Raw genomic sequence first — 23,025 nt, forward strand, 5'->3', positions numbered from 1 at the left:
ATATAATAATGATTAAATTTTTTTAAAAAAATAAAATAAACACATGAATGGGGTCTCTCCCACTCTTCATAGCCTGTCACCAAGCAGCTACTGCTAAACCAGCTTGCAAAATAGTTATAGCACAAGGCCTTGAACTGTTGACCATTGAACTATAAGCAACAGAGGTCACACACAAACCCCTCCCCCCCAAAAAGTGCCCAAAACATAAACTGGCAGTCAATATACAGCATTTATCCACAGCTTGATTGAAAGGTGATGAAGACTGTGTTCTGATATTTAAATGATCATGGGGAATTTTCTGTTTTCTTCTATGGAAACAAAGAACAATGGCACTGTGCATCAACAACCTTTTTAATAAGAGAAATTATTCAGCAATAGATAAGGCAGGCAGAAGAGAATATATATTTAAATGTGCTTGAGAATGACCTTTAGCATTTTGTTCTTGTTTTTTATTACACAGGAAGGATTAGCTTCTAAGTTGCTTTACTCACCCATCCCCATTCGTATATTCTTTAAAATATATAAAAATCAGGGATAGAAGCTTAATTAAGAATACAGTCTAGTCTTTCAGATCCCTTCCCAAAGTCCTTTACATTACTGCTTTCCTAGGTAAAGCCTTAAAGCGTTTTCAAGAGAGAAGCTGGATTTTTCCATTACCCAACCTTCCATTTTAACTTACTAGAACCCAAACCATTAACATTTCAAGGGGACTAAGAAGAAGATAACATAGTTTGAAATCAAAGGGAATCCACTATTCTGGTGGCATTTAGATGCTTCCAGTACAATCTGAGATCATTCTAATCAGATTCACTTTTCACACTCCCCCCCCCCCTACTTTTTTGAGTCCTGTTAATGGTGTGTCCAGGTCATAAGGTACATGCGCACAAGTGTGTGTGTACACACACACACACACACCCCAACACAAGTCATGTCTCTTTCTTTGGACTACCTGCATCATGTTGCTGTTTTGCACCATTTCATATAACAGCCATGGGTCATGATTTAGCATTCAATTTTATGGTATTAGAAGGAACATCTCCTTGCCCACCCTGAGAGTTCTCCCTCCCAGTAGTGCAGCATATATTTTCTGGTGCCGCATTCCTTTTTTCCAATCAGAATTTACTGGGGCAACATCAATAAGGGCAAATGGAGGCCTCTTATTGCCTTCACTCTGAAAGGGAGGCGAGCGAGAAGAAAAATATCCCTGTTGTCAAGGCAATGAATATCCCCACCCCCTACCCCCCAGCCCTGCAGTTTTATTTTTATTTTTAAAAAAATGTAGACTGGGATTTGAATATAGCTGAATTAACTGTCTGCCAGCCATTGTGACTTTCTGCTGGGAGCTGTGGAGATAAGTGTTTCAGCGATGGGGCAGCAGGGGACCTGAGTGACAGTTTGACTGTAGTTTACCATGTATCAAACTAAAGATAAATCTGAGAAAGTAGTTTCTTCTGCATATACATACAAAATGGATCAAAAACTGGTGAGTTCTAATTGGTCAGGCACTTTTGCCTTACCTACTGGATCACTGTTATAGGCTAGTGGGGGAGAAAAACTGCACCCAAATTGAAATGATAGCTAAGGGAGCCCTTGCTATAGAAAACAGAAGGTTGAGCTCTTGGCCAAGGAGGACAGAAAAGAAAACTGCTGAAAGAGAATGTTGGTATAAGAGCTGGTGTCATATAAAGGACATCAAAGGACTCAGGAAGGGCCTTTTAGAGAAACTTCAGAGGCCCGAGAAAACCAAAGAGCTAAAATCACCGGATACAACTGGGAAGATTTGCAGAGAAGAGCTTGTATCTGAAGAGGCTGTGGGAATGCTGAGAACAGAGGTTGCTGGACCAGGGTGAAGATTGCAGCAGAAATACTTCATTAAGTGTGGACTTGATAGAAGAGTGCAAGTACAGTCCTCAGTGCCTAGTTGATGAGTGTTAACTGGGGAGGAGTGGGATAGGGAATCAACTTTAGGTCTGATTATGAACAGACCTGAAGCTTGCATAACTCTCCCCTTAAGGTGAGACAGAAACCCTATACTGTATTTGCTAAATAATTCAAGGATACAGTGAGATAATTCTTATATAATGCAATTATAACAAAATGAAGTTAACCATCTAGTTTATTAAGTTACTATATATACAAACACCATTGTCTGATTATATTAGTAAGTATTTTAAATAAATTATGATTGACTCTTTATTTTTTACTTTTACCTTTCTCAGTATCAATGGCTTGTAGCCTTGTTGACTATGTTCTACCTCTATAGCTGGAGGCAGCAATGCTTCTGAATGCCAGTTGCTGGAGACCACATGAGGAGAGAGGGCTCTTGCACTTGCGTCTGCTTACGGGCTTCCCATAGGCAACTGGTTGGCCACTGTGAAAACAGGATGCTGAACTAGATGGGCCATTATTACTTTAATATTTTAGTCTCTATGCTTTCTTTGTCCTGTGCTTATCCAGAGCTTCTGGTGGATAAACTAAGGTAGAGTACAAATTGTACTGAGACATGTGGTGGCCTCAATAATAAAAGGTTAGGAAAAATAAACAATAAGCAATAGCTGGGTGTAGGGGGGACCTAATGTGTGAGACATCCATCCATAACCAATAAATAAGCAGTAGAGGGATTCTTTTTCATAAGAACATGACGTTGTCCAAACAGAATTTACTGGGCTGACAGCACTAAGCATAAGTGAAGGCCTCCTGTTGCCCTCACTCTGAATGGGAATGGGAGAATGAGGGAACATATTCCTGTTGCCAAGGCAATGAAGACACTGCCATTTCAGCCCCACAATTTAGTGTGAAAGAAATGAATACTGCATTAGAAAGGGCATTATCTTTTAAAAACGATTTGCTGTTGTGCATATGCACATGAATGCACAGAACAAACAGTTCTAAAAAGAGTCCCTTGCAATGCAATGCTTATTGTGATCAGTCTGAGGTGGAGTGGGATCACGTCCTCAGTGCCTTGGCAATGGGGGTGCAGTCTTTTTTCTGTCCATGCCTCCTTTAAGTGGGCAAACATTTTTACTCCCTTTTGAGTTCTCCCCAAATGCTAGTCTTTATTTTTGTTTTTAGCTCAATATACCTTCTTTCTTGTTATGTGCATCCATTTCCCCCTTCACCCCACCAGGTAGTAATCTAGTTTTCAGAGGAGAAACTCTTCATTTTTAGCAACTTTCGCTGAAGCATTTAGCCAGAAATGGTAATTATGTAAGATAGTAGAGGAAGTAAACTCAGCACTGTAGTTCACTGTAGGAATTATGTGTGTGTTGGTAAGTGCTGCAAGATAGTGCATAGCTCTACATATATATGTCTTTCTATTCTGTCAATATTTTCACATTAGGGATAGCTTCCTGTTATTATTATTTTGTATTTTATGTAAATACTAGCTGGCCCAGACACGCGTTGCTGTGACTCATCCCTGTGTTTCCCCCCACCCTGTCCTGACCCATGACCTATTCCGTCCCTTCCTCCCCCCCAACATCCACCTCCATTTGGCCTAGTCTTTAAAGGCAAGCCGAGCTGCTGTGGAGAGGAAAGGTTTTCTAGCTGCAGTACCAGTGTAACCACCACTAGAGGGTGCTGTTTTGCAACCTCTTCTGGCTTCTTTTCCCCAGCATGCACTTTTGGGTGAGTTATGTGCTCTGAAACACGTTTTTTGGGGGGGTTTTACATTGCGCAGGTGTGACATCTGTCTACGCAAACTTTCCTATAGCCTTTGGACATTCGCATGTGATGTTGTGTCAAAACTTCACCTCAATCGGCCAAGCAGTTTTGGTGAAAAGTGGAAACACACCCACATGCCCAGTTTACATTTTTATATATATATATATATATATATATATATATATATATATAGAGAGAGAGAGAGAGAGAGAGAGAGAGAGAGAGAGAGATGTTTTTTCACCTTGAGATGAAGAAACCTTAATAAACCTGATCACTGGTGCACATTTCTGATAGGTTATTTGTCTTAATGAAAACATCCTAAATAGCTGTACAGTTATTTTTTATATATATTTCTAAAAAAAAAATTAACTCTGCATTTTATCATGTATCCAAAATACAAGTGTGTTCTTGTGTATTTTGGTCATGTTGAATTTCTTGTATCCCTACCCTCGAACATCTAATGTTTGCCAGGGGTGAAGAGAACAACTGCCTAAGTGAGAGAGACAGATTTGCTGGGTTACTTTTCAGCAGGAAAGCCTATCTGCTGATTCTTTCCCTGGTGTGGAAGGAGAAGCAGAATTATGAAACCATGCTGCTTCTGAGAAGTAAACAGGAAATTACCCTCCACTGCCAGCTCCCTATTGGCCGGGATGGATGGGGGAGTGGTTGGTAGCACTTGCAATCCTTTCCTTGAGTTCTGTGCTTGGTTCTCAAGCACATGGTTCAGATATGGTAATACCTCACTTAGGTATTTTTGTGTGGGAAAACAGAATCTCACTTCTGCTACTCTTGCTGATGAGAATGCCTAATACCTGTTGATGTGGATTGGGAACTGGGTAAAGGAGAACAGAAGAGAGGCACCAGTCAAGCCAAAACACACAAATGGAGACTCTTAAGCGTGCATGAAAGTCATTGCTAACTGTTATATGTTATCAGTCAGTGCTATCTATCTCCCTCTTTTCCTTTACTGTGGCTTAAGCCTCAGCCAATAGGTATTTTGAAGCTAATAAAGATAATTGCTTTTAACACCTGGAATTCTAAGCAACACTTGATGGAAATGAGGGAATTGGGTCTGTGTTATAGAGAAGGCTCCTTCCACTCCCTCAATACTCCCTTCTGTCAGTGTGAGATCTGACAGAAAGTTGTGAAAGATCTGTTGTTGAAAGAAGAACTGCAAAGAGGATGTCCACCTCTTTCTTCACTTCATTACATATCCATGGTCATCTTTTGAGCAGTATTGTGTCAACTTTTTAACTAAAATTCAAGGCGATTCAATGTAAATTTCTACCAATAGCTAAAGTGGATTAGAGGGACTGAAATTGATACATTTGTTCAAATTCTGATTCAGATTTTAAAAATGGTCTGATAAACAAGACTGAACAAGCTGGGTGGCCACACTCCCTTTTTCCCCTTTTCCTTTGCCTCCTTCCTCATGGAACTGACTTTAGTAAGATTTTCAACAGAGTCCCCCAAGATTTTCTTGTGGAGGAGATGGTAAAACATGGGCAAGATGATGTTACTTTTAGGTAGGGCTGGTTGACTGACCAAACCCAAAGAGTGCTTACCAATGCTTCCTTGTTATCCTAGAAAGAAGTGACAAGTGGGATATTGTAGGATTCTGGCCTGGTGTTGGCCTGGTGTTGTTCATAATATTTATAAATGACTTAGATGAAGAAGCTTCGGATGTTACAAAGTTTCAGATGATACCATCTGGGAGGAGTAGCTAATACCTCAGAAGATGGAATCAGGATTCAATATGATTTTAATAGGTGGGAGAACTAACCAAAAGAATTTCAATAGGGACAAATGAAAGGTATTACAGTTAGGCAGGAATAAATGGATGCACAAATATGATGTTGAATGGGGGACCCCTGGCCTGACTGCAGTACGTGTGAAAAGGATTTAGGGGTCTTGGTGGACCACAAGCTTCTCATGAGTCAACAGTGTGCTGCAGAAGCAAGAAAAAAGCTAATGCAATTTTAGGCTGCATCAACAGCAGTATAGTGTCTCAGTCAAAGGCAGTAATAGTACCACTCTATTCTGCCTTAGTCAGACCACATCTAGAATACTGTGTCCAGTCCTGGGCAACACAATTTAAGAAGGATGTTGAAAAGCTGGAATGTGTGCAGAGGAGGATGATAAAGATGATCAAGGATCTGGAAACCATTTATTATAAGGAATAGTAGAAGGAGTTTTGTAGATTCAGCCTGGAGAAGATGTTCTGATGTTATGAGATGTTATGATAGACATCTAAAATATTGTTACATGGGAGATGGAGCAAGCTTGTTTTCTGCTGTTCTAGAGGGTAGGACCTGATCCAATAGATTCAAGTTACAAGAAAGGAGATTGCTGCTAAACATTAGGAAGAACTTTCTGATGGCAAGAGCTGTTTGACTGTGGAACGGGTTTCTTCAGGAGGTGGTGGACTTTCCTCCATTGGAGGTTTTTAAACAGAGCTTGGATAGCCATATGTCAGGGATTCTTTAGAAGTGGTTCCTGTATTGCAGGGGGTTATGCTAGAGGACCCTTGGAGTCCCTTCCACCTCAACAGTTTTGTGTTTCTGTGCTTTTACCCTCCTGTTTCTCATGGTGCCCAAATCAAGAAACTGGCATACAGTAATTGCTTCTGAAGGCAGCCCTGTTTAGGAAATTTTTAATGTTTGATGTTTTATCATGTTTTTAATATTCTGCTGGGAGCCGCCCAGAGTGGATGGGGAGGCCCAGCCAGATGGGTGGGGGATAAGAAATAAATAAATAAATATATGGTTTACTAGTATATCTAACTTCTTATTTAAAGAATCTCTTATAAGGATCTGATCTGAATTATACGAGTCTCTTTAAAAATAACAGCAAAAACAATCCTTTATAGAACAATCCTAAGAGAGCTGGAGAGAAAGACCTTTATTCATCTTTTAAAAACATTTCTTATTCCCATTGGTTCTCAGTTCCAGGAATATGGGAGGCTTTTGGTTCCAATGGATCCAATGCCTTTCCTGATCTAGCGTGGAATCTTTTTGGCCCTGTCTGACATTAGCTACCATGAGGCTACAACAGTTGGTGTGTGGACCGACCTCCTTCTCAGGCCTTGGGTCTCCCTCTCTGCCTGCGAAATCCTGTGGCCCCTGAAAAATTCTCCCAAAGACTTTAATACTGTGCCCTATATTTTCAAAGAAAGCAAAGTGCAAAAGATTTAATTTATCAAGGCTGTGATTATAAGTGTGCCTGCTCACAAGCTCAAATCAATTCCTGGGATACTTAACAATTAAATATGTTTCACAGCCTTGTCAAATGAAGCATTTCAGTGTTCATTTGCAGTGTGTGTGTGTTTGTGTGTTTGTGTGTGTGTGATCTGCAGCTGTACTCTCATTACAAATCTATGCATACTTTACATGGGAGCATATCCCACTGAACACAGTGGGCCCTTTTTGAAGCATGCTTGGGATTGCAGTTAAATGGGTCAATATTTCATAGATCCTTTTTGTAGTTCTAGATACAGTGGTTTGAAGGCATGGTAGCAATGTGATGCAAGTGGAAAGATAAAATAGGGAAGATAAGTGTATGCATTACAGAGATTGCCAAATTATTACTTGATAAATTTCTTACTTGGTAAGCAGCTGCGCAACTACTGCTATTAGGATTGAAGGTCCTTTTCTGACACCTTATCGGTTATGGACATGCCTGTTTGTGATGCACAACTTTAGGAGAGCACCATTTCAGAGATGGTATTTCCCGCTCCTTTAGTTTGGGCTTTCTACCCTTCACCCCCACCCCCCACAAAATCACAAGTTATTTTTCAAAAGCTGTTCCCTTCCCCTGTACGTTTTCAAACTAATTGCAGAAGATACCTCCTGATAGGGAACTGTCCATAAATCATCGCAAGTGAACCTGTTAATACATTGTGAGCATACTAATAGTGATGCATTTAATCTTGGCAGAGCTGCTGTTCATTGGTAGTTGAGGCATTCTTAATGTAAAAATTAAATTATTCTAGCCTTATCTTTAAGCCCAAATCATTTTCTATATCTCCTTCTTTCACTTACTTTAACCGATACCCTGGAGGTTACCACTTAATTGATCAGAACTTCCGAGGAATTACTCCCCTGGGTGATGCTATTTTTCCTGGCTGTCTTTCTGTGCCTAGGATGAGGCCCCTAAAAATATATGAGCAGTGTAATAAATGACAAGTTTAAATCCTTTGGTGTTCCTAATGTTTGGAACACGGAACATTAAACGAAAGGGGCTAATATATATATATAATTAAAAACGATTTTAATTTACTCACTTCAGCATTAACCAGATAGCTGCTTTGAATTCACGAACTAACACTTGAGAATGAACAAAGTTCTTCAAAGATGAATTTACGTTTATCTGACCAAATTCGTGCAGACTCAGCTTTGCCTGCAGAACTTGCTCAGCTACCCTTTCTCCCTACCTCTCTCTTTTTCTACTGCAAAAGGATACGGATGACAAAAGGGGCATATATAAGGGATTCCCACTGAGATTCAGCTCTATAAATTATGTATTATGCAGACACCATTCTGCTGATTCTATCTGTTCCCCAATTCTTGATTCCTTGTTTTTCCATCTATAAATAGCTATGGCCAGATTTTCAGTTGAAAAGTGATGAGGAAAAAACCAGAAATCTTTCCTATTAGTACTGTCTGCTTAAGATTCCCACTCCCTTTCATACTGTGACGTCCTCAGGGCTTTAAGTCTCTGGGAATACAAGCAGTGCTGTATTGCTGATAAGCTAGTAGGAAATGGACTGAAATAACTCTTGTAAATATTTCTAAAATGACTTTTTTGTGGGGGTGGGGAGAGAGAATTGTTTTATACCTTATCATCTGGATATTTTCATTTTTCAGCATATCAGAATAATATGTTATACTGTCATTTTTTTCCCCTAGACCCCAATGCTATGGCTGAAAAGGACGCAACGGACCACGCTGTTATAGGAGGGATAGTTGCTGTAGTTGTTTTTGTCACACTATGTTCTATAATTCTGCTTGGTCGATATCTGGCAAGACATAAAGGTAGGCTAGATTTAATCACAGTGCAGTCACCTTTTGTAGCAATATTTCCTAGTGATTAGTTTTACCCTGCAACACTTTTTTTAAAAAAAGAAACTCTTCTAGACCCCAGGAAAACTCAGCTCTGATGTTACAGCATCAAGTTTGTTTGTTTGTTGTTGTTTTTTAGTGAGGTCCTGATTTTTACCCAATTTTACAGCTGGATTAACTGTGGCAAAATAACATCTAGCAATTTGCCCAAGGTCACACAGGGTGTCTGTGACTCAGGGAACCAGGCGTTTGGGATTCTGTGTCATGCAACAGACCCCCACTGTACCTTAGTTTAATGAGTTTGTAAGATAAAAATTCTATATAAATAGGCAGACAAACAGATAAGATAGACAGTTGTGAACTGCTGGGTCTCAAAAATGCATTTTTTTCAACCCTCAAGACAGGAAAGATCCTGACCATTAAATTCTGGCACCGTAACAGTCATTTTAAAGCCTTGGGGGGGGGGGAGTGGTGCAAAATGGGCATGTACATTTTGGGGATTTTTCTCCCTGGGTGGTTTAGAGAGGAAATAGGTACGATGAAGCAGCCACCATCTATTTATGCATCTAAAGCAGGGCAGGTTGGACCTACTTATTACATGAAAAGCAAGCAGGTGATTGGAATAAGCCCCCTCCCTTTCCCCATCCTCTCTTTCCTTAATGGAATCTGTTGCTTTTCTTTTCTTCAAACAACTGAGCACTGCGTGATATGGCAAGGCAAGGGAGAAAGGCTATGCATCTTTCCCCCATGTCCTCCTTTGCCTCATGTCACGGCATTAAGAGAGTTGGGGCATGTTAACATCTGAATCGGGAAAGGCTGTGACTGTTTTGAACCAATGCTTGGATGAGGGCCAACAAACTGATATTGAATCCCAGTAAGACAGAGACTCTATGGGTGAGCAGTTCCCCGGTGTTGGGGACTTTCTCAGTTCTGAAGGGAGTAGCACTCCCTCTGAAGGAGCAGGTATGCCTCTGTGTGAAACAAGCACCAGTTATCAACTTAGGCTGGTATGCCATATATGTCCTTTTATTGGATAGTCTGACCACCATGATTCATGTGTTGGCCACCTCTTAATTGACTACTGAAATTAGCTCGACATGGGACTTCCCTTGCGACTGGAATGGAAGCCACAGTTGGTGCAGAACAATGCAGCCATGTTATTAGTGGAGCCCTTGGGTGAGCAGATATTACACCTTATGCTGAGGGAACTGCCCTGCTTGTCAGTCACTTACTAGGCCATGTTCAGGGTCTTGTTACTAATATATAAAGCTTTGAACTATGTGGGTCCAGGCCATCTTAAAGATCACTTGCCCTTGTATACACCTGCAAAATCCCTTAGATAATCTGGGGACATTCTACTCAAGCTGCCATTGCACCCTACACAATATCACAGAGTGGTAACATGAAAAGGGGCATTTCCCACCCTTGTCCCTGAATTGTAGAATGTCCTTCCCTCTGCCATATGTGAAGTGTTATGCATCAGTTACTTCAGACATGCTATAAAGACATACCTTTTGGCCAGGCTTCCCCTAACCCATAAAATGGAACACTGCTATTACTCAATTCCTTCCTTTGTTCTGTTTTTTTATATATATATAATGCCATTTCACTGTTGATTTTAAGTTGGGTATCAGGTTTTTCTTTATGATACTGTTGTTGGTTTTATATCTATATTTCTTTACTGCTTAGAGATTTTTAAATATTAAATGGTTTAGAAATGCTTTTCAGTAAGTATGTGTTTAAAAGTAATACAGAAATATATGAATGGGCTGGGCATATATACATATGGCTGCCCTATCTTATCCACATATATCCAGTCCAAGCACACATTACGTTTTTTTGATTATGTGTTTTTTTAAAGTGCAAAAATACAATATGGTCATTGCTATATTCTCATTTTTCTGCAACATCTTCCCACTGTCTTTTAATCATAACCTGCATTAATAGAACTGTTCATGTAATTTGCAATGAGCACCTACTGAAGTGTGTTCCCTTGTCCACCTGATAATCAGAATACTGTGTAAGATAAAGTTGCTTGCTATCTAGGCCAAGACCATTTCCTTAGCTAATTCATACAAGCTAATCAAGAATGTTTCCTTTTAATTTTTATACCATGTATAAGGTATGTCATTTGATCAGTGTACTGGAAAACATGACACCTGTGTTCAACTAATACAGGAGGTCCACACGCATATCCCAGCTCTGAAATAACCAGGCTTTTCCATTCTGTAAAAATTGGCTTTTTCAGACATCACTGAGTATGTTGCTGCACAGATCCAAGATTTGCTGTACTAGCAAATAAATCTTTACAATAGAAACCCTCTATTGTGTCAGTGTTAAAGGAAGAAAGCAGGAGGTAGGAGCAGCAATGCAGGCATTTTATATTGGCACAGAAAATTAGGAATAGTGTCTCAGGTTTACTATTCCCAATGTAAGTGGGCAATGAAGTAAGTGGGCAAACCTAGCGTAGCTATTGAAGGGCATAGTGCATTTTGTGTTGGTTGTCTTTAAACTCTTTATTTCAATCAAAAAGCTATGCACAATTAACATTGTCCAACTAAAAGTAAATCAGATTTGATGTGCTAATTTTGAAATCGCAGCATGTACTATTTGGCTGAATTATAGCTTCTATATAACAAAGGAGCAAAATAATCATTTTGAGGCATTTCCCCCCAAAGCTTATTGTTAATGTGTCCTTGACAGATCTTAGTGCAACATGCTCTTTTTACTGTCTGTGTGAACTTAGCATCCTAGAAAGGCCATGGGTCACAATCGCTTCTTTCCCAAAATGGAATAGCATGCGTGCTGCAAAAGTTCATTCTACAGTAGTGCAATGACATACATCCTGAACCTCACCAGGCTTCGTTAGAGAACCACACTGGAAAAGTATCAAAGCTGCTAACATTTTTCTTTTAATCCCATTGTTTCCTGCAGGGACATATTTAACAAATGAAGCTAAAGGAGCTGAAGATGCACCTGATGCGGATACAGCCATTATCAATGCAGAAGGCAGCCAAGTCAATGCAGAAGAGAAGAAGGAATATTTCATATAGATGCAGACTTAGGTTCTCTGAGTATTACTCACCAGGCTGACTGCTGGAGAAAATTGGCTCTCATCTTTCAGAATTAATTTCCCCCCATCATTTTTTGCTACCTTTATTAATGTACACAAATGCTTTCAGTAGCCAGTTTATACCAACAATCAGCCATGGACAGCGTTTTTTTCCCCTTTAATTGTTATACCATTCATAACACAGGTCATTTCTTATTGCCTAATCATCATATCCATTGCTCTCTTAACATACAGTGCTTGAATATACAGCCTTAACAACTTTAATCATCATCTGTTCAGTTTTTCTACATTTTTTAAAAACAAAATGTTATATAGCATTTCTTTTTGGTTTTATTTTATCATGGTCCTTACCGGTATTGCACCAGGCCATTTTCATAGCAACTGTTCTGAAGGTGAGGACCTCAATGTACTTACATAAAACATTACAAGTAAGATTAGAGGTTTACAAAGAATGTTTTATATATGTCTATAATTCAAAAAAGCAGCCTAGTTTTGAAACATTATGCCCTAGGAAACACCAACTGAAAGCATTCTAGTATAATTTCTTGTGTGTTTGCAAATGATAGCAAAGGGGTATGAACAGACCTTTTATTTTAATGGCACATTGGTACTAAAGCAACGTCTGGGTGGTAACCACATCATGCCGTTTGTCTATACAGAATCCACAGAGATGGATGATGTAGCTCCATTTTGAAAATGTTTGTCCCGCTCTTTTACTGCATTTAGGATCATAAAGACTTCCGTTATCTATTTCTGTAATTTCTGGTTTTAATTTAATTTATTTGATTCACGTGGGCTCACCTGCCTTCTCAAATTGGACATGTTCATGGGGCACAATTGCAAGGCATTTTAGTATCTGTATATAGTGCATATAATAAATCCAATTAAACATTATTTGATACATATTTAACTTTTGGGGCTGTAGGTAAGTCAGTCACAAGTAAGCATTTTCTAATGTCCATTATATCCCTTTAGATATGACTTAAATTAATATTCTGAGTAGATAACATGTATTAGTACTTTTGTCTGTATGTCCTAGCACTGTTCAGCAGCAAACTTTTCTAGTTCCAGGTTTTTCTTTTTCTTTGTTATACAATGGAAGCACAATGTTATATGGAAAGGTAGTTTTAAGCTAACAACCAGTGCACAGCCTCAGGTTTTAAATTCCAACCACATTAATGATTAATGATTAAGTTGCTAAAATTTTCAATATATAATTTGGCAGTTCCAGAGCTGCTTATCAATGTTGGATTTGCCAAAACACAAACAACAAAGTGTTACAACAAAAAGCTCTATGTTTTGTGTATACGGTAAATGGACTAATTCTTTATATTAAATTCCTGTCTATGCATTTTGTGAGGTACAAACTTATGTCACGGTGAATGATAGAGAATATCTGCCATGCTTTTAGCTCTACAGTAAAGACCTCTTTTTGAGATTGCTCTCAAAATGTGGGGCAAAATGACATCTTCAAAAGATAGTCACAAATTCTAAATCTACCATAAAATAAGCTGATTGGCTTGATTCCTCTTCCAGAAAAAAAACGTGAAACATCACCAGATGCGCTTACTGGTCCCATGTCAGAAGATTCAAATCAGTAGCAATTGCTGTTCATCTCCTAAGTGCTGCACCTTAAAATAAATAAGATTTCTATATGGATGCTATTACTGGTGAAGTCTAAAAGCATAATGGCCTATTGTAAAGGATTATCTCCTGGGATTTATTTTTTGCGTGGGGGGAGAGGGGAGGAGGGAGGGTAGCATTTAAATATGACATCATGTGTCACATTAAATGGAAATCAAAGGTGTCGTGTCAGATTATTTATCAGAAGAGTATACACCTTTTAAGGACAATAGTAGTTTTTAAATTGTTTTTTGTTGGAAAAAGAACATTTACCTTGTTAATTTCTATGAGAGAGAAAAAGAGAGACCATCAATCAAGCAGCACTTTTTCAAAGTATACAGAACATAAATAATATGATGTGGTTGAGTGTTAACATAATAAATCATATACAGTATGACATTTTAAAGAAATACGTCTGCATTGATGTGATTGCATGCTTGTTTTTACCGTTCACTCCAGATCATCTGTGCGGGGAAAATGCAATAATAATGCTAATCTAGTATGGTAGTTTGAGAGAATCAGGTAGGAGTTACTAGACACATTGATACTAGTATAGGTTTACAACATAGTCAAGTTGTTCAAAGAGTACATTTTTTAAAACAAAACTGGCAAAAGGAAATAAGCTTGCTACTACTGGGAAGAAAAGGTGTTTGTCACAGCAATTAGCTGTAACTTCAGAAACTGATTTATGGAACTAATGTCAAGGCCAGCAAAGCACTTAGCTCTGCGCTTAAATGCCTTGCTGCATTAGGACTGTTTACTAAAGTCACATGTCAATTAGTGCTGTATTTGCACATTAATACATTCTTTTGTAAATTCCATTTTGCTTAAATGATATAGAAATGCTGCTTACATGACCCACCTCTTCATCACTGTGAAGTGAAATTTTTCAAGCATTGGGGCATCTTTAGATGTAACCATCCCAAAGTGTCTTGTCGGTGTAGCAAAAGGAAAGCAGTGGAACTTTGCAATAGTAGATAGGAATTGGACTGTTAACTTTTTCTTGTGCACTCCGTTGCAATCAATTTTTTTAGAATAAATATTCTACCTTGCACCTTGAGATGTATTTTACAACAGGCCAAAAAGGAACATGGAAGTACATAATGCAGTGTTAAGCACAGTAAGAGGATAATTCGGGCCTGCCATCACTTTCAATCATCTGCATTCATCCAGTTAAATCAGAGGTTCTCAAACTTTTTCTTTGACTTTGGAAACAGAATAGTGACCATCTAGTCTCTAACAAAATAAACATTCCATAAGCTAAACATAGTTTTAATATAAAGTCCTAGCCCTGTCTTTGACTTTAGCACAAGTACTAGCAATATTGTACCAGGGTGTACTAAATACAGATACCGATAATTTTCTTAATACAGGCATAATTTTATTACAGTTTTTAACTCAACAGGGTTCAACAATCCAATGTAAAATCTCTTATACACTGAGCTATAATTCTGGCAGTGCTGCCACAAAGATTCTTTGCACCAGTATCCATGGATCTGTGTGGATTTTGCACTAGCACCTGAGCAGATTCCAAATTAATTCTGCTCCCTATTCAGTGCCTTTTTGACCAATAGAGATTGGAGGAAAGCAAGGAGAAGCCAACCAGAGCAAAGAGCTGGGGGAAGGATCGCATCATTGTTCTCAAGGTTTGGTATAAATGGCTGGGAGGTGACTGGTTTCATGGTATCATTTGTTCTTCTTGGCTGACCTCCAGCTTGCTATATACTATAAATTGTCAGCTATATAAAGGGGTAGAAGACCATCTTTTCCACAAGTCGGGCATCCAGTATTGGTGAATAAGGCCACAAGAGCAACACACATTCATAGGGTTTACAGATATGCCCGATTTCTAGTCACATTATCTGATAAGGTTTTTTTGTTCGTATACATTTGATCCTAGTTTGAGAACCCCTGGTTTAGATGAATACACTGGGAGCAAGACACCAAAGGTCAATAGAAATTATTGCTTAATTTACAGTAATTGACAGGCATGAATGATGAAAGCCCCATGGGAAATGTGGAACATGACAGTTCTCATCATCAGTCAAATGTTATCAAGTTATTGCCAATTTTATCTTCAATATTATGGTAGTTATTTTATTTTGCTATCATTATCATCATTATTTTTAAATAATAGAATGTGGCATCTCATAGTATATGGGTGCATCTTCTTTCATTCTTAGTTATTAGCAAATCCAAGAAGAGGTTTAAGAAATATATATGATAAGAGGCTCAGAAATGAACTGGGTACACCTACCATTTTGTTCACATTTATGGAAGGCAGATCATCTTGTGCTGAGATTCCTCCTATAAAAGATACAGGAGGAAAACAGTTGGTTTTTTCCCTATATAAACCAGGAAAGTGGACTTTTTGAATATGTTCTTCATGATATAGGATTATCTACCTACCTAGAAACATCTCTCAGTGAGAAGAAAGGACAGGAGCTTATTTAATTTATGATTGTAAAAGCACTGGAGTTACCATGTACCCAAATGTACATTAGGTATTTTGATCTTGACCGTGTGGTTACATGTGCTTCCATGTAACATCAGTGATAGTGTAATTTAGTGCCACTTATTATAAAGTGTTACCAAAAGGATAACATAACTCTTAACTTTACCTCTCTGTTGAGCTAAGGTAATTCTGATAAACTTAAAAATATGGAGTTAAAAAGAATTGTCATGGGCACACTACAATGTTCTCCAAAACTTTCCTTGATTCCTCCAAGGATCTTAGCTTCTCATTCATTAGAACTGGTATTTTTTTAAAAAAAAAAATGAACATACCAAATACAAAAAAACAAAACAAAAACAAACAGCTACTCAAAAGCTCTGTAAAGAAGCTGTTTTAAACAGAAATAACCCGAGTAATACTTTGGGTTAAGTGGCACAAAGTACACACTAAAAACTATGCAAAAATATAGGTGACTACAGTGTACTCACATGTAAGTATCTTGTACTTTCTCTGTATGGATATTGGAAAACCATGTATTTATAATATGCATTTTGATTATTTTACAAGGAAGGAGATGGGTTTGCAGATTCAAGAATGGTCTATAAAAACGCATAGTGACCATTTGTCTTTAAATATGTGTATATTCCCAGCCACTTCCAAATAATCTTTAATTTATTGTAAGCCGTATTTTCCTTGAAACCAAACTACCACTCTATTTTGTCTCTCGTCTTCTTCTATGGATCCCATAGGGCTCCTTCCAAACACCTTTGGGGCAAAGACTTCAATTCTGCTAATAGCTCTGCTGCCAGCACTCTGTCTGGGAACGCTGCTCAGTAATCTATTTCTAGCCCAACAGTACAAGGTTGCTCTTTTTATCTTCCTTGAGGGAGCCTTGCATGCTAAGATGTTGAAAAGTATTGCCATTTGCCCTGGTATTTTTAGCTTGAGCAATGGAAAGAGAGCCACAGAGAGAACTGCATTCTCCTGACCCCTATTTCACTGAAGCACCTCACCTGGAATTTCTGCTATTTATTTCCCAATAACGTCAGGTGATCTTACATTGTGAGTACAAAATGCTTCCATCAAACCACAGAGGATGCCTTTAATGATAAAGTTAACTTTTTTCCAAACATGAAATTTTATATCATTGATCCTTTTCATCTCGTCATTTGTTCCATCATACCCTTCCAAAAGCAATGCATTGAAAGTAGTGAGATAACACAGAACAATCACAGACACAAGAAATATTGTTAAATTGAACACTGCAAAGCTCCTGAGCCTCTCCAGCTATAGCTTTCCTTCTCTGCGAAGCACTATCATTATTGGCCAAGCCATTCATTCCACTTTCAGTTGTGCAATTTTTTTAAAAAAATATTTCTATTGAAGAAAAAGAATTTTTAAACAATACAAATTACCAATAACATAGCCAATTACAATTCCCCCGCCCTTTCCTCCCTCCCCCACCCTCTAAGGACTTGTACATATTGTTTTCTGCATGTTATAAAATTGTACATATCATTACCTTATCTATCATATGTTCTACTAATAAATTGTGGGTGTTTATTCAAAACCTGCCAAGGAGTCCAAATCCTTTTGCTGTCTTTTTAAATAGTTTGTAAAAAGTTCCCATTCTTCTTTGAGGTCACAGTTGTCCTTCTCATGTAGTTTGTATGTTAGTTTTGCCAACTCCACATAACTCATCAGTTTTTCTTGCCATTGTTCATTCATTGGGATTTCCTCATTCTCCCATCTTTGTGCTAACAAGACTTTTGCCACTGTTGTAGCATACATAAGTTCTTTATTTTCCTTGGCAGGTCTTGTCCTAGAATCCCTAACAATAATGCTTCTGGGTTGTTGTTTTTTACAAATGTCATTTTAAACAACTTTTTCAATTCATTATATATCATCTCCCAGAATTATTTGACTTCTCTTTATCCCCACCACATATAAAGTACCTTCTTTTTCTTTACATTTCCAACGTGTTTGACCTGGTTTTATACATTTTTGCCATTTTTTCTGGTGTGATATACCATCTGTACATCATTTTCATGTAGTTTTCCTTCAAAAGAGAACAATCAGTAAATTTCAAATCTACCTTCCACAATTTTTCCCAATCCTCAAATTGTATATTGTGTCCTATATCTTGCGCACATTTAATCATGACTGATTTGACCTCTTCGTCCTTCGTTTCCCATTTTAACAGAATACTGTATGCTTTCTTCAATAGCTTCACTTCTTCTTCTATAACCTCCTTTTGAAATCTCCTTTTGGAGATTGTATAATTAAACTCTTTTTTTTTAATCCTCCTTGAACATCTCAGTTAACTGTCTATAATGCAACCAACTCTGAAAATGTTCTTTAATTTCTTCGTAGTCTTTTAATTTCCATTTTCCGTCTTGATTTTTCAATAGATCTCTGTATGTTGTGTTAAACTACCAGATTCAATTTTCAGTGCAGATATTGGTGATTTTTTAAAAAAACTTTCCATCAGACAAAAATATAATCAGCAGTTTGATGCTCACACTCTTGGGCAAACTAGGAGATGATGAACAGGGCCGTCTCAAGCATGTCGTGCGCCCTGGCGCAGTGGTGTGGAGATCGCTCCGGCGCCCCCGCCCTGGTGGCCTGGCGCCCCGCGCCACCCAGCCTACCCCTGGAGCCGGCCCTGATGATGAAGGTACATCAGATTGTGTAACTATTCACTGGAGATCACATCAGTTACTCTCAATAGAATATGCATTTCTATTTGAGCTCTCACCCACAGCTAATAAATGCACACGCACTGATATAATGTGCATTAGTTTGAAAAGTTTCTTTTTAAAAATCCATGAGACACAATGGATTTCCCAACGGATAGATGAAAACATGGGGGATAATCTGCACACCTCTAGCATGAATCTACACCACAACCATTGACACTGACATTTATGGGAGTCACTTCTTGTTAAAACTATATTCCTTTGCTGCTAGTTGCATTTTCCAGAGACACTACTTGCTAAGCAAACCCTGGGTTGCTTACATTAACCAGAATATTTGAGAATAACTATAATGAACATAACCTGTACTTCATGTGAGCCCTGAAAAGTATGGTACAGACATAAATTATCAAATTACTTGAGAATGAAGTCTTTCCACCTTTACATAACAAAAAATATAGAACAAAAACAGAAAAAAAATCAAGTACTGATAGCTGTAATAAGCAAAAACATTACAAACATTTTCTCAGGGTCTTTAAGGAACTAGCTTTTATTTAAAAAGTCTTGTCCCAATGATCTCTTTGCTCTTGTCACAAAGGAGGAAAATAAAGATGATGTGAGGAGCTGAGGGGTCAAATGTTTCCTGAAATTTTATCTATGCTGGATTTATTTATACCCTTAAACTCATCAGCTTTGCTAGTTACATCTAACTTAAAAGGGGCTCAAACACTTTTTAACAGTAGAGTTATTTAAGTTTCACTTAATGACTTAAAAGATCAGTATTTGCTTCATTTTCATGTTTCTTCCCTGATTATATAAATTTATTGGACGTTTAGAAATATTCCTTTCTAGTCTTTTGAAGTTATTCTTAAACTGGACTTCAGACAATTCATTTATCACGTACATGTCAGCAATACATTTTAGTTTGAGTCCCCACCCCAATATAATTGTTCTAAAACTCCAAAATAGTTTCATTATATATCATCTGACAGCATGAGCTAGTAGCTTAGTTCAGATCCTTTCTCTTAAACCCCTTTCAAAATCCTTCTTTGCTTTTCTGGAGAAAGAAGATATGTAAATGAACAAATATCTAATAATGTTTTAAGCACTTAAGTTAACATAGGTAAGCTCTTATTCAGAGGTAAAAACTACAGTGGCTTTCTAGGTGAGAGGCTACAGCAGGAGCCAAACAGAGTGGATGAAAACATTTTTATTCTAGCCGATTCAACTAATACTCTTTCATCTTAATATTTTTACAAGACCATAGCTGAATATCCACTCGTGAAGCAAGGATTGCCAAGCAGGCTGTTTAGATAGCAAGAATTGGTGAAGTTCATTTATAAGTAATTGAAATGATAAAGCACTAGTACAGAAATTATAATTAATCTATTTTTTCTGACAGGCATGGCACATTTTTTAAAATCTTGAAACAGACAAGAAAACCTCTGCTTATTCTTTCCAAATGTCAGTCCTGTTCCCAAAACAAAATGCACAGAACACAGAAAGGAAGGAAAAAGTACAGTAAACAATAAACACTGATATTCCAGTGCAGTCACAGTGAAACAAGTTTTCACACAGAGTTCTCTTACATGGCAGGTACAGAAAGCATAAAAATCCCTACGCTACACATTGTTCTGGTTCCAAGGCAAATAAAGAATTTTTTTTCATGGTCCTTTAAATTTGCCATAAAGCAAAGACGCAAACTTTTCTGATGAAGATTTCACGTGCAGAAAAAAGTAGACTAGCAAACACCAACTAAGAGTCATCTTCACATAGATTCAGGACTAAGAGAAATCTCTCTTACATAAGGTCATGTCCTTTTACCTCAGCATAAATATTTACGTCTGCACTTTGCATTAATGCAGGCTTTTTTTTTCAAAATTAAGTGTGGTTTAAATTAAAAGTGTTTGTAAAAAATAATGCACCAATTAATATGAAACACAAATACTGATTCTGCCTAGAAATGTTGATATTTCAACCATATTATATGAAAATATATTTTCCACCAGTACCTGAGCTTTTGGCAATAATATGTAAATACATATTACAATTATATTTTCTGTACATTGCACACTTTCATGCATGCATATATAGTCATGCCAAAGGTTTGATTTATCTTGTAACAGTATAGGTACAAATTCAGTGGGTTCCCATGTTCTATTCCCATATTTTTAGTGGCTATACACTCCCTAGGGAAGAGAAGTAAGAAAGCAACATTCATTTTAAACAAAGAAGTCAACCTATGCACTATATTACTTTCCAGCCTTTTAAATCCAAAATGCACTTTATAATTTCACCAAAAACGAGGATGTTCAAAGACTCCTATAATTGTTTCTTCCTTCTTCAGGCTACTCATTTTTTACACAGGAAAGGATTTGCTTGAGTAAATATGAGTGCATTCAGGAAAAATATTATATTCTTCCATTTTCCCAACTGTCCCACTGAAGTAGCCCCACAGATTTCCTATTTGGTTGATCCGAATTTAATCATTTCAGGATTGCAGACTTGACCATTCTAACACAGACCTAAGGATACAAATGCAAAAATTATGAGCCCACAATGTGTTTTGTGTCTCTGTGTCTTCCAGGGCTGCCTAAATAAAAGGACCTGGTAAAAAAAAAAAAAAACCTCAATAAAAGCCACAATTGTGCCTAGCCCCAGGTGAGTAGCTTAACTGCAAGGTGGCTAGAATGGGCTGAGAACGATGGTGTGATTGACACCAACACCTGAAATCATGGCAATGTTTCTGAAGCTTCAGCACTTACTCCAGTCCCAGGGGAACTAAGCATGTTGCACTGACAATGGAAGCACAGTTTTCTTTTGTTTTTTGTTTACTCCTTTTTCATAATTTTAAGTGAACAAAATGCATATTGTAACATTAGGTACATGACACTTGCATGCTGCTATGCCTATATACTTACAGAGTATTCAATGTGTACTTAGTGGCGCTTTAAACAATGTCATGTACAATTTTTATAAACATTCTACAGGGTTCCCATTTGCACTTCAGCTTTCATTAAAGTCTTGTCAGAGAAATGTCTGAGTATTATTAAAGGAAACAAAATAAAATTTCAATTTTAGTTATCGGTTGGACATTACTGAAGTGTCTATTCATTCAATACATTTAAAATAATAACTATTCATGAATTTTGTGATGAAGCTGTATTGGCAAATATATGGATGATCTGCTCCCAGCTGAAAACTGCTGTGTTTCCCTGTGCGTTCCATACTGAAGAACTATTTTGGATAAACTGCATGTGATACACCACTAGTGATGCGGCCCGTATGATGTGGCATATAAGGATCCCCTTCTTTTGTGTAACTACTAAAATTTTGTAAATCTTTGTTTATATAGTAAGGATTTATTGTATACCATATAAAGCAGTCAAACATGTTGCTGATGTAATCAAAGGTGGTGATTTGTGTGTACATACCAGGTATCATCCATGTCACTCCGTCTCAGGATTTTCCCTGGCTGAACTTTCAGCTGCTTTTAAAATGTGCAGTTAAATTACAAGTTTCGGGTTGGGTGGCAGAAGTAACAGGGGAGGCAATACCCTGATAAGAAATCCTGCACACATGATCCTGCACTCACCCTTGGGCAGGCTCCAACAGCACCCCTGTTGGAAGAAATGAAGTTAACCAAGATAAAGTTTCGTCAGGGAGGCAGGAGGTATAAACATGTTAGCTCTGTCTCTTGTCTCTCCTGTTCCTGTCACCTTCCCATTCAGGAGGGGTGATCTAGTGAAGTGGGGAACTTCCTGCACTCATGGTTCCTGCACTATTGGAAGCTCTCCACATGGTTTAGAGCTCATTTTCCAGCATTCTAATATGAGCAAAAATCCTCCATACACACAGGAGGTGCCTCACTTCAGGGGATTAGCCCCCGTGTCATAAATTGTGCTGGGGGGTGCTGCAAGCATACTCAGCCCTGCTGCCTCCTTCAGGTGTAATCCTAACGCTGGGAGGCTATAAATGTCCCTTCTCATTCCTTAAACTAGAATTTATACATTCCAACGTTAAGGGTTATAGGAGCACCAGGTTTGCATAGTAAACAGGACAGATACAGAACGTCTCTGAATTGATCATTCGCGTACTAAACTAGTCAAGCCCCCTAGCAGACCTCTCTTGGCGAATTTGCAGTTTAGTATCTCTACATACTCCAAATCAACTGCTAGCCTATGATAGCACATAAAGGAGATGACACAATCCCTGCTGAGAGGGCTTGCTGTCTTGTACCATCCCTTGCCAATCTGTTTTCCTGCAGATATTTTGGACTACAACTCCCATCATCCCATGCTGGTTGGGGCTTAAGGGAGTTGTAGTCAAAAACAGCTGGAGGGGATCAGACGGACACGACAAAGCATGAAGTGAATGCGTCCCTAGGAGTGTGTGGGTTTACTTTTGTTTGGGAACACAATTAGCGACCTTTACACGATTATACAGTTTCCGAGT

The 23,025-nt window shown here is 38.1% G+C and overlaps 1 protein-coding gene across 2 annotated transcripts in view; it reads left to right on the forward strand.

Moving 5' to 3' along the window:
* Positions 1–13,525, forward strand: part of CADM2 (cell adhesion molecule 2) — a 354,958-nt gene extending 341,433 nt beyond the window's left edge. For both annotated transcript variants that reach the window (XM_035116024.2, XM_060273644.1), the window contains 2 exons: positions 8,571–8,696; positions 11,658–13,525. In XM_035116024.2, the coding sequence (XP_034971915.1) occupies positions 8,571–8,696; positions 11,658–11,776 (245 nt within the window). In that variant the 3' untranslated portion in view covers positions 11,777–13,525. The remainder of the gene's footprint in view (positions 1–8,570; positions 8,697–11,657) is intronic.
* The last annotated feature ends 9,500 nt before the right edge of the window (positions 13,526–23,025 follow it).

The sequence above is a fragment of the Zootoca vivipara genome, chromosome 4, assembly GCF_963506605.1.
Source record: "Zootoca vivipara chromosome 4, rZooViv1.1, whole genome shotgun sequence".
NCBI classification, from domain to species: Eukaryota; Metazoa; Chordata; class Lepidosauria; order Squamata; family Lacertidae; genus Zootoca; species Zootoca vivipara.